The sequence below is a fragment of the Agrilus planipennis genome, unplaced genomic scaffold (genome assembly GCF_000699045.2).
Source record: "Agrilus planipennis isolate EAB-ADULT unplaced genomic scaffold, Apla_2.0 scaffold208, whole genome shotgun sequence".
In the NCBI taxonomy this organism is placed as follows: Eukaryota; Metazoa; Arthropoda; class Insecta; order Coleoptera; family Buprestidae; genus Agrilus; species Agrilus planipennis.
In genome coordinates, this window is record NW_020439048.1 from 414,194 (window position 1) to 426,824 (window position 12,631).

General features: G+C 31.2%; 3 protein-coding genes and 1 long non-coding RNA gene across 5 annotated transcripts; 1 reads left to right on the top strand and 3 right to left on the bottom strand.

The window, feature by feature from the left end:
• Nucleotides 1–388: 388 nt before the first annotated feature.
• On the bottom strand, nucleotides 389–3,255 carry LOC108739471 (asparagine--tRNA ligase, cytoplasmic). The gene is made up of 9 exons (XM_025976924.1): nucleotides 3,127–3,255; nucleotides 2,726–3,073; nucleotides 2,342–2,562; nucleotides 1,926–2,116; nucleotides 1,763–1,864; nucleotides 1,578–1,706; nucleotides 1,271–1,520; nucleotides 757–968; nucleotides 389–699 (listed from the first exon to the last, which is right to left on the bottom strand). Exons 1-9 carry the CDS (start codon nucleotides 3,158–3,160, stop codon nucleotides 516–518), a joined length of 1,671 nt encoding a protein of 556 aa, XP_025832709.1. The 5' UTR covers nucleotides 3,161–3,255; the 3' UTR covers nucleotides 389–515.
• An 83-nt stretch (nucleotides 3,256–3,338) lies between these two features.
• LOC112905132 (SAGA-associated factor 29-like) lies at nucleotides 3,339–6,143 on the top strand. 2 transcript variants are annotated; one of them, XM_025976925.1, is made up of 5 exons: nucleotides 3,339–3,449; nucleotides 3,700–3,937; nucleotides 5,143–5,268; nucleotides 5,322–5,480; nucleotides 5,650–6,143. In XM_025976925.1, the coding sequence occupies exons 2-5, from the start codon at nucleotides 3,767–3,769 to the stop codon at nucleotides 6,070–6,072; spliced, it is 879 nt and encodes a 292-aa protein (XP_025832710.1). In that variant the 5' UTR covers nucleotides 3,339–3,449; nucleotides 3,700–3,766; the 3' UTR covers nucleotides 6,073–6,143. The 2 variants fall into 2 exon arrangements, with proteins under 2 accessions (XP_025832710.1, XP_025832711.1); XM_025976926.1 differs by having other exon boundaries at nucleotides 3,780–3,937.
• LOC108739474 lies at nucleotides 3,931–5,129 on the bottom strand. The gene is made up of 3 exons (XR_001938158.2): nucleotides 4,603–5,129; nucleotides 4,358–4,462; nucleotides 3,931–4,295 (listed from the first exon to the last, which is right to left on the bottom strand). It is a non-coding gene; the product is annotated as an uncharacterized LOC108739474 (long non-coding RNA).
• A 4,807-nt stretch (nucleotides 6,144–10,950) lies between the features above and the next one.
• Nucleotides 10,951–12,627, bottom strand: LOC112905131 (asparagine--tRNA ligase, cytoplasmic-like; the record flags this gene model as incomplete). Its single annotated transcript, XM_025976922.1, has 6 exons — nucleotides 10,951–11,261; nucleotides 11,319–11,530; nucleotides 11,833–12,082; nucleotides 12,140–12,268; nucleotides 12,325–12,426; nucleotides 12,488–12,627. Coding segments are annotated over 6 exons (1,017 nt in total), but the record flags the coding sequence as incomplete, so codon positions are not given.
• Between the last annotated feature and the right edge of the window lie 4 nt (nucleotides 12,628–12,631).

The following is a 12,631-nucleotide window of genomic DNA, read 5'->3' on the forward strand; positions in this document are numbered from 1 at the left end:
AAGGAAATCTGTAATTGTACTTTTTGCTTTTTGCCAATTTACTTAAAAGAATCGTATAGCTTTTTACTGTCTGAAATTAATTAATAAAACCACTAATTATTTCGAAGTTTTCCTGATCTACACCTTATTATTTAAATTATAATGTCTTCATGTATTAATTTCTCAAGGGATCCCTGTAGAAATTTCGCCCACAAAGTTTTTAACCGACTATTTCTAAAATAAGTTAATCTATTTTGTACTTAATAATTTACCTATTTATCTATTTGATAACACTTACGATACCGCGAAACACTAATTATGAATTGCGATTAAGTGTATGAACTGGTTTTTGTACTTTCTCTTGCCTTTTTAACTAATAAATTGTGTTTTTGTTAAATAAAACTCTAAATGTCTGTAATATCATTTATCAATACATGCCACAACATAAATTAACAAAATTACAATATTTTAAAGCACATATGCATATTAAAAGTATATTAAATGCAACGTTAAATCCCAGAAAACAGTTCCACTAGTTAAGGTTTACAATGGTTCAGATATCTTGGGTACAAACAGACTTCTCTTATATGGTATCTGTTGAGTAGCCAACAGACAAATCTTTCCAACCCAAGTCCATAACCACCATGAGGACATGTTCCGTATTTTCGCTGATCTGTGTACCAATAGTATGGGGCAGGGTCAATCCCTTCCTTTTTATACCTGTATATTAAGAGTAATAAAGGCCTTCAGAGAAAGAACATTGAAAATGAAACTTACGCTTCCATAAGTTCTTCTAAGTTCCACATCCTCATTGAACCACCAACAATTTCACCAACGTTTGGTAGAAGAACATCTACACTTTCGGTCAACTTTGGGTTCTCAGGACATTTTTGCATATAAAAGGACTTTATTTCTGCAGGAAACCGACAAAGCATGATGGGTCGATTTATTTGGTCGGTCATTTTACGTTCAGGCATTTCTGGTATGTCCTGAAAATAAATTGCAATATCAGAAATATCCATTATAAAAGTTAGTGGATCTCTTTGCCTTTAAAATAGATATTTCCACTTTAATTAGCCCTTATGAATTTCTTTTTTCACTTAAAGATTAACAAAATAACTAAATAATTAATACCCCGTAATTATAAAAAAACTGCCTACAAATTTGTTACACTACATCTACTTATATTCAAACCCATGAAAACGAAAATAATATATTTGAGATGTATAATATTGACTTATAAACTTCTTAACAACAAAATTCATTCATGACCAGAAAATTTTATAAATACCTCGCCGAATTCATAAAAGCTTCCGTCGTCTTTAGTTATGTTGTTTTTTTTTAGATACACTATTGCTTCTGAATAATCCATTCTAAGGAACGGTCGAGTAGGAACCTGGAAATTTGGATTAAGTTCATACACAACTTCCCCCAAGGGAGACTTTAGAACCCTATCTACAACATCACAAATTAAATCCTCTAAACGATCCAGAAGATCATTGAACGTTATAAAGGGGCACTCTGCTTCTACATGAGAATATCTTAAACAAAAGACATTCATTATTTTACAATATATTATAGTATACAACTTAATTTACTCTGCTAAATGTCTTCTGGTTCTGCTCTGTTCGGCTCTAAAACTTTCTGCAATACAATAAACATCACCCATGGAAGGTAGACAGGTTTCAAGATAAAGCTGTGAACTTTGAGTGAGATAAGCTTCTTCCCTAAAATTCTCATTTATAATTTCAATGCCACTGTGACATACATTACTAATATTTACCCAAAATAATCTAACTTAAACAATGTTGAACCTCCTTCACACATTGTTTGCACTATTGAGGGAGGAGTAACTTCACAGTAACCCCTGTCATAGTAATGGTCTCTTGGAAAGTAAGATTTATTAAGTATGCAATAATAAATACAAATTAATTTATTGTAATTACCTAAAAGCTTTAAGCAAAACTGATCTCATTCTCAGAATTTTTGATGTATTTTCGCCCCTAATAAGTATGTGCCTATTCTCAGCCAAAACATCTGGCAAAGCTTCTTCATTTAGAACTGCATCTGCTCCCCCAGGTGGTGCAAGTCCAATAAGTTCCCAGTAATCCACAAGAAGTTCATGTCCACCAGGTGCCTAAATGTTATATGTACATACAATTTCTTACAGTTAAAACTGTTATTAACACCAAATTATTAATTGAAATTAAACACACAAATAATTGTACTCAATAATATACTACGTATCAAATGCTTAAATAGAATTAGAATTGAATATTTTTCTAAACTCATTAAATATAGTATAACAACTAAAATAATTGAGAGAAATTAAGATAATCTTATATAAATATATACAACTTACCTGTTTTCCATCTGGAACTTTTTTTATGATACCATATAGATGAATTGATGACTCCGTTGATAAAACTAAAGCATTGTATGTTTGACATAATTCATCATTCAAAACACATTGTAAAAATCCTGTTCCATCTCTCAATGTAATAAACATTAAATTTTTGCCTTGCCTACGTAAACGATGAACCCAACCATAAATATGTACTCTTTTGTCTCTGAATCCATTTCCTGTAATTGAAAAATATTTGTAATTATAAATTACAATAAGTAGAATTCCCTGATAAACTTCTGAACACCACTGGTATCTAACTAAAATATATTTACCTATGTCATAAGCATAAGCGTTCAAAGGTAATGATGCAATGTATTTCAAAATTACAAAATAGCAAACCTTCATTTATTTTAATTGTTTTTGCTTCTGGTAAAGTTTCATCTAACTTAATTATCACTCTCTTTGCCTCTTCTAAATTCTTCTCCCGTTTTCGTAGGTCCTCCTCTTCTTTCTTGCCCTTATCAGCTTCCTTATAAGACTCTCTTAACCATATTTTGTAAATTTTTTTAAATTGAGATTTTGCTACAAGTTCAAATTTAACTCCTTCTGTTTTTCCATCAACATAAAACGATGGAAATGGTTCTGAACCAGCAACTTTCATTGCTTTTAAAAGAGTTTTAAAAGGTTTTGCTTCAGTCCCATCTCCGTTATCGTCACTACCATATTTTTCAGAAGTGTACAGAATTTCTACAATAAAATTTTTGAAATATAAAGATATAGTTACAATGACAAATTCTTACTTGAACTCTTAGCTGTCTCGTTAGACATTTTCATTAATTTTCTTAATTTCTCTTAATTTTTTCACTCAGTGCGGCTGACGACTATAACCTCACTATTACTTATTATGCTACACATACCATAGATAACTCAAAAACGCTCGAGAAGAAAACGATCGAGGTGTTGTATTCTATAGAGTCTACTGTTACTGATCTTAATGGTTATTGATGCTTTTGACGTTTATCATAACGCTTATCTATGTTTGACGTTTTGATATGGTTTTAATTGTTTTGATACATTTTGAATGTGTTGTTAAAAACAATTAAAAAGGTTGCAGCTAAAATAGGTAAGTGAAGACTAAATACAATAATATATTTGAAAATTAGTTTGTGCATATTTGATCACTTTCATAAAATACATTTTCTCCTCTTGATGCTGCTTAGTTGTAGCAAATTAATTTAAAAAACTCAATAACTAGCTACATTTCCTAACCGTTTGTAATCCAGTGCTTATGGCTGTTTAACAGCTTTATTATTTGTTATTATTGATTCGTAATAAAAACAATAGTGATTACAATTTTATTGAAATGTTTTTAGGTATTGCTCATCTTTTCTGGGTTCTAGTAATGAATTTAGTCAAACACTTCTCATCAAATTGAATAAAATGCCTTTTACAGTTGATGCTATAGCTGCTCAGCAAGTACAAGAACGTTTAAAAGCTTTACATGGACTAATTTATGAGATAGAAAAGAAAAGACAACAAAGTGAACATGGACTCAATGCCATCACAAAATTTCAGAACAGTCAAGATGATAAAACTTCATATCATTATCAGGTACAGATATTTGTATTAAATATTTGAACAAGTAATGCTGTTCCACTTCGGTCTACATTTTAGATTCAATTTTAGTTATAATTTCATTACGAAATTTTAATATGTTTTGTGATAACTAAAATTACTACATAAATCTTACGAGACTAATAATAATAATATTTAAACAAGTAAATGAGAAGTTTCACTACATTATTTGCAGAAAATCATATACCCATTTGAAATGTGGTGAACTTACTAAATCCAAACAAAATTTCAGTAAATTTATGTAGTGGTCAGCGATTCTGGTACATTGTTAGTTACACATGCAAAATATATATATACAATATCCAAATATTTTGCAATAATCTGGATATTCTCTCTAAAAAATTAGAATCGATATAAATATGAAGTACTTTTATGTAGTTTGTTTAAAGTAAATACAATGTTTTCTGATTCAATTTTATTCCCATTTGTTTCTTTTCCATCTGTTTCTTCTGTTGTCGTCTCAATTGGATTTGCTTGCAATATTTCAAGTGAGAACATTTCCTGAAGAAAAAGTACTCTTTATGGGAAAATTAATAAATTCTGCAGCATTGTCTATGAGTAAATGTAGCTTATACTAGTTCAAGCCATAATGTTCAATTTATGTGCAATTTTCTTACACAAAACAGTAATGGAAAATTTACCTTTCTTTGTTCATTATCTAATTTCGGGAAATATGTTACGTTTAAAAAGGTTTCATTTTTTTGCTTTACGTGAACATCTTCAGCGGGTTTTTCCTGTGATATAGTAATATGAAATAACAACAAATATGCTAACAAAATAAGTGAATCGTATTTTATACGTAACATTCCTTACTTAAATGGCATGCACATTTAATTGTATTATTAATTTCAAGTAATAAATTATTACTGGGATCGTAAAAAAAAATTTTGCTTGTAATGATTCTTATAAAGTCACATGTTGCCATGCAATGCCAAGTAGAAATAAGTTTACTTGATCATAAAATTTTCATTGCATACCTGTAAAAATGTATACTAAACACTTTTCTTAGTCATAAATTTTCATGAAATCTTAATGTTGACCCTTTTTACTAAAAGATACGTTGTTTTGTAAAGTTTATAATTAACTAATCACGGGCATGGTTTTCCCCTATAGCTGCAAATAAAATGCATTAAATAGTTAATTATTTTAGTTTTAAAATGTTAATTTTGCATTTTAAACAGCAAATGAAGTTAAAAGGCTTACTTAAGACGGCAGTTTCTCATGCAGAACAAGAGGAAGATGTAATACGAAAAGCCTTGCAGAAGATAATTGAAATTCGAAATATTAAAAATGAACGCAGAATTCAGGTACTTTCGTTTATAAAAATTGTATACAACTTTCTTTTGTAAATAATTTTTAGGCGCGACATGTGGACAATAAGGAAACCATTAGACGTGGTGCTTGTATGAAAATGTTGGCTAGTTCTGGTCAGACATTGCCTCTCTTTGTCGGAAAAATTGGAGAAGAGCCACCACCTTTGTGTGGCGCTATTCCTGCTGAACCAAATTACTATGCTAAAGTTTGTAACATTTGAATTTTTTTATATTCTCTACTAAATTCAACATCCTCAAATCTGCTTTTGTTGAATAATACAGTTATAATATTAAGAAAGTTTAATTGTCTTTCAATACTTTTTTGCGTTCTCAGTTTGAACGTCTTGTGCTATAAAGTAAATTTTTTCTGTGTAGGTGGGGGACATGGTTGCTGCATTTGTGAAAGTAGGCGAAGGAGACGGCAAAGATTGGATTGTAGCCGAAGTAGTAAGTTTTAATCACGCTACCAACAAATACGAAGTTGACGACATCCTTAAAGAACAAAATCAAACCAAACGCCACACTTTAAGTAAACGTTTAGTCGTACCACTGCCACTAATGAGAGCAAATCCTGAAACGGATCCTGGTGCCCTGTTCCCCCAAGGAACTGTTGTCATGGCCCTTTATCCTCAAACAACCTGCTTCTATAAAGCAGTAGTAAACAAGGTGCCACAAACGCATGCAGACGAGTACGAGGTCATTTTTGAAGACGCAAGTTATTCAGAGGGTTACAGCCCACCTTACGGGGTTGCACAGCGTTACGTTTTCGCAATTAAACAAAAAACTAAGCAGACCTGACAGTCAATTTCTGACAGTAACATGTCAGACTCTGAGAATTCAAACACACCTGAATAAGATGCAACTACAATGTAAGTTCGAAATCACAAATATTTCTTTCAAAGTATACATTTACTTACTTCATGCAAATAAACACATCTTCATGTAAAATGTGCTAATTTTTATTTTATTAAAAATGTAGATTCAATCTAATGGTAAATTTGCACATTCAAATATTACCTTATCTTTTTAGATGTCAAGTAAAAAGCAAAAATTGTAAATTTAAACATTTTTTAGAAATATAAGTTAAATCGTGATTTTAAAAATTTCAAATTGTTTAAAGAATGTAAGTAATTATGTATTATATACATCCAAGAAATCACGTCAAACGAAATACACGCATTTCACAAATATGTCAGAGTCGGGCACAGTTTTGGTACATGGTGCTTGAAAGTGCTTCCAGCCCTTTCACGGCTTAAAAGCACTGCAATTGAAGCCNAATTAATGTTTAAACTAGGATGTAAATAACTTTTTCCCTTTTCAAAGACTTATGTTATTGCTTTGGGTCAACATAGAAAGCTCTCTACCTAATTGTCAATTAAATTTTCTCAATCTCTATTGCGACTGTTTTTTTCCCTTAATTTTATTAAATCATTACACCCGGTAGATAATATATGTTTAAATTAAAATCGTATTCATCCCCATACCGGTAAATCCTACATGAAATCCTTTCCAGATTAAAAATTTATCGCATCGGCGTTAAATTATAAATTAGTTAATAACCTAATGCAAATAAAATGTTCGTCTAATTAAACCTCCTACGGGTTTGTATTTTATTCAGTCCCAAGACAGTTCAGTGAATTCCCCATATCCACCAGAGCGCTCCTCCAGAATATAAAAATATTTCTCCCTGACTGACACAAATCTAAAATTTCATAATGAAGAAATGTAGTTGCTTCTATGACAGTATAAAACCGACGATGTATTTATCTTGCATTACCGGCGTGATGCCGACATTTCCACTAAAATTAAAGCAAAATTACCGAACCGTACACACTGGTGGAATTTTAAACGCGATAATTTTGATATACCTAATAGTCTACTTGTTCTCTATTATCGATCTGGCATATTCCGAAGGGGCAATCATTGCTGAAGGAACGTATTATGGAAAAAACGTCCTATCAAAAATTGGATTACAATTATTTGTACTACTCAGCAATTCTTTTCTTGTGATCGTTTATATTGGAGGACTTTTGCTGCCTAATAAGTTAAAGAATTTATACAACATATTCTTTAAATTGGATTACGAGTTTCGATCTATCGGAATAAAATTTCCGTACAGGAAATACTTTTACGTACAGATACTGATGTACGTTACAATGTATTCAACTGCTGTGTTGGTTTTGATAATAAGAAATCAAGTTAATGCGGCGGAAAGAACGAAGTCGTTTAAGATTTTGCACTGGTTTGCTATGTATACTCCACATGTATTGCAGTTGACATTAGTATCGCAGTTTAACAGTTTATTGTTCTTTATATACTGCATGTTTCGAAGCATCAATGAAAGGCTTGACAGTATGAGAAGAAATATTGAAAATTGTACAACTTTCCAAGTTAAAGAAAGTTAGTATGGAAGCCCGAGGAACTATAAAGACCATCTTGCATGGCGCGTGGATTGCCATTTGGCTTCTTTTCACGGCGACGGCTGGCACGTGGAATGTCGATCCACGTTCCACGCGTTGTGTACATTCCATGTTGCACGGCGCGTGGATTGTCAATCCACGCGCTGGTTCGGTGCAATCTGGAACAGACAAACGCGTCCTAGCGGTTTATTTGGCTTCTTTTCACGGCGACGGCTGGCGCGTGGAATGTCGATCCACGTTCCACGCGCTGTGTAACATTCTCTTTCAAAAAAATTGTACGTAAATAATTTCAATTTTTGACAAAATTGCCAATTGTATTAATATTGATTTTTGAAAAAAAAAAAAACTTTTGACGATAACTGTAGAACCCGAGACATCAATGAGCCTTAATTGATTGACAAATTGAAGCGAAATCGTACATTTAACATCAAAAAGTCTCCTTAGATTCTAATTACAAAATAACTCGATGCCTATACTTTTACTTATATTCGCCATAAGTCATCAGTACAATAACAATTTTTTATATTTCAGTTACATCTGAAATAACTAAACTAATGAAATTACACTATCAACTTTGTGATCTGGTTGATCTTTTCACTTCAATTTATGGAATTTCAATTTTAATAGCTTACGTGGTACAATTTATTTCAGCAATAATCTTTCTAATTGATTTATCGTTTACGTAAGTTATACGAATCTTTACATTATATTATACCAACTGTACAGGTAAGGTAAAACGTTTTGTCGAAATGCTCAAAAATGCAAAATTTAGTGAATATGTGGAACACACTTTTTCAACCACGTTTATCTGAAAATATCCCCTAAAAACTATCCTAAACTAGTAATATCAAAAGATGATGCCGCACTTGATAATTGTATCATTACATGTAATAGAATATCTCTACATTAAATTCTCGACCATAATAAAACATTTTATAAAGAGATTAATAATTTTCTATGAATTAAAATTTTTCTATACCATAGACCCATCAAGGTCGTCCCTTAACAGCGTTTTGCTTCATTTTCTGGGCATGCCAAAGAATTTCTGAGTTAACTACAGTATGTCTTATAGCTGAACTCGTAAAAAGAACGGTAAGGAAGTAATCAAATCTATTTGTGCAGTAAAATACAATAAAATTATTTTACAAGGCATCGTCTACCAAACAATGGATCAGTAGACTGATTATCAAAACTTCTCATTTGGAGTTAATGGATAAGGTAGATACGCTCTCAAAACATATTAGCAGCATCTTTCGTGAATTTAGAATGATATTTTATGTTTCATATAAAGGGGAGTACAATTTTTATAAATGAATATGTATCTATTATTATGTGTATAAAGTACAACAAAACACCTCCCCCTCACCATTGAACTCATATGAAGCTCGCTTTTTACGATCGTATTCCTGTTTTAAAGAAAAATTACAAATGTTGTTTTCAGCTGGACGAATTTTCATTACAATTGCAATATGAAAGAGCTGCCATTATAGTTGTAGATATGCTAGAATTAAATGCGAATTTAATTTTAAAGGTAAGCCAAAATAAAAGCTTTTGTGAATAACACAAAGAAAATTGCCAATTAAGTTGAAAATTTTGGAAGGAAAAATTAGAAAGACGCTCTCGCTCTGGTGATTAGTAATGCACAGCTTTATATTTTTAATAGCTTTGGTCATCGATTTTTGGATACATTATCATTCTTTATCAATTCCAAAAACACGACTTAGAATAATCGAAAGCTGTGTATGGGTCTTGGCTCATCCGTAGTTGTTCCTTTGATAAAATATACGCTTTGACAAGATTCCGTCTCTATTTTGTAGATTTATTTACTACTTGGTGAAGATATTTGCAAACGTTAGTTAATTTAATTGTAATAGTATTATAGGTAGCTTTCTTCTTTTGTTAATTGAATTATCATTGATGACTTTTACTGTACAATTTTTTAATTAGATCGTATTTCGATTTTCTCTAATATAATTTTAAAATTAAGCTCAATTTTTTGAATAATATTAAAAGCATTAGATTAAGCACAACAATCGTTTTTCAACTAGGGAAATAAAAATATTGTGGTATTTTCAGTTCGTTTAATAAGGGAGAAATTTATTTATCATGATATAAAAACGACGTTTTTAAATTGAGAGTTGAAAGTGCGTCCCGGTAATTTCCAAATACCTATGAAATTATTTTCATTGATGCCCCACAACAATTTCTATACATTTTGATCTTTTCAGATGGTTTAATAAAGGAGAAATTGATTTATTAAGTAATAAAAACGACGTTTTTAAATTGAGAGTTGAAAGTGCGTCCCGGTAATTTCCAAATACCTATGAAATTATTTTCATTGATGCCCCACAACAATTTCTATACATTTTGATCTTTTCAGATGGTTTAATAAAGGAGAAATTGATTTATTAAGTAATAAAAACGACGTTTTTAAATTGGGGATTGAAAGTGCATCCCGATAATTTCCAATTATAAAATTCTTTTCATTGATGCGCCATAACAACTTGTGTACAAATTTAAAGAAAAGATAAAACAGTAGTAAACGATTATTAATTGTAAAGTTGGTCTGGCGGATCTCGAATGTCTTTTAATTTTTTTTAAATACATAAAAAACAATAATCCAATTTCAGTAGAAAGCATCTAAGAGGAGGAGCCGTCGTGTTCTAAACATACACTTAGCGCCATCTTTCGACGACTCTGTAAAAGCTTATTGTTTAAAATATGGTTCTGTAAAGCCATCATACGGCATGAAAATGCAACACATAAAATATATCTTCAAGAAAAACTCATTTTCTGGAAAATTACACTTAAGCCCTCTCTAATTCTACTCTTAAATTTATACGAAGCTATATAAACATTAATAAATGTAAGGAAATCTGTAATTGTACTTTTTGCTTTTTGCCAATTTACTTAAAAGAATCGTATAGCTTTTTACTGTCTGAAATTAATTAATAAAACCACTAATTATTTCGAAGTTTTCCTGATCTACACCTTATTATTTAAATTATAATGTCTTCATGTATTAATTTCTCAAGGGATCCCTGTAGAAATTTCGCCCACAAAGTTTTTAACCGACTATTTCTAAAATAAGTTAATCTATTTTGTACTTAATAATTTACCTATTTATCTATTTGATAACACTTACGATACCGCGAAACACTAATTATGAATTGCGATTAAGTGTATGAACTGGTTTTTGTACTTTCTCTTGCCTTTTTAACTAATAAATTGTGTTTTTGTTAAATAAAACTCTAAATGTCTGTAATATCATTTATCAATACATGCCACAACATAAATTAACAAAATTACAATATTTTAAAGCACATATGCATATTAAAAGTATATTAAATGCAACGTTAAATCCCAGAAAACAGTTCCACTAGTTAAGGTTTACAATGGTTCAGATATCTTGGGTACAAACAGACTTCTCTTATATGGTATCTGTTGAGTAGCCAACAGACAAATCTTTCCAACCCAAGTCCATAACCACCATGAGGACATGTTCCGTATTTTCGCTGATCTGTGTACCAATAGTATGGGGCAGGGTCAATCCCTTCCTTTTTATACCTGTATATTAAGAGTAATAAAGGCCTTCAGAGAAAGAACATTGAAAATGAAACTTACGCTTCCATAAGTTCTTCTAAGTTCCACATCCTCATTGAACCACCAACAATTTCACCAACGTTTGGTAGAAGAACATCTACACTTTCGGTCAACTTTGGGTTCTCAGGACATTTTTGCATATAAAAGGACTTTATTTCTGCAGGAAACCGACAAAGCATGATGGGTCGATTTATTTGGTCGGTCATTTTACGTTCAGGCATTTCTGGTATGTCCTGAAAATAAATTGCAATATCAGAAATATCCATTATAAAAGTTAGTGGATCTCTTTGCCTTTAAAATAGATATTTCCACTTTAATTAGCCCTTATGAATTTCTTTTTTCACTTAAAGATTAACAAAATAACTAAATAATTAATACCCCGTAATTATAAAAAAACTGCCTACAAATTTGTTACACTACATCTACTTATATTCAAACCCATGAAAACGAAAATAATATATTTGAGATGTATAATATTGACTTATAAACTTCTTAACAACAAAATTCATTCATGACCAGAAAATTTTATAAATACCTCGCCGAATTCATAAAAGCTTCCGTCGTCTTTAGTTATGTTGTTTTTTTTTAGATACACTATTGCTTCTGAATAATCCATTCTAAGGAACGGTCGAGTAGGAACCTGGAAATTTGGATTAAGTTCATACACAACTTCCCCCAAGGGAGACTTTAGAACCCTATCTACAACATCACAAATTAAATCCTCTAAACGATCCAGAAGATCATTGAACGTTATAAAGGGGCACTCTGCTTCTACATGAGAATATCTTAAACAAAAGACATTCATTATTTTACAATATATTATAGTATACAACTTAATTTACTCTGCTAAATGTCTTCTGGTTCTGCTCTGTTCGGCTCTAAAACTTTCTGCAATACAATAAACATCACCCATGGAAGGTAGACAGGTTTCAAGATAAAGCTGTGAACTTTGAGTGAGATAAGCTTCTTCCCTAAAATTCTCATTTATAATTTCAATGCCACTGTGACATACATTACTAAAATTTACCCAAAATAATCTAACTTAAACAATGTTGAACCTCCTTCACACATTGTTTGCACTATTGAGGGAGGAGTAACTTCACAGTAACCCCTGTCATAGTAATGGTCTCTTGGAAAGTAAGATTTATTAAGTATGCAATAATAAATACAAATTAATTTATTGTAATTACCTAAAAGCTTTAAGCAAAACTGATCTCATTCTCAGAATTTTTGATGTATTTTCGCCCCTAATAAGTATGTGCCTATTCTCAGCCAAAACATCTGGCAAAGCTTCTTCATTTAGAACTGCATCTGCTCCCCCAGGTGGTGCAAGT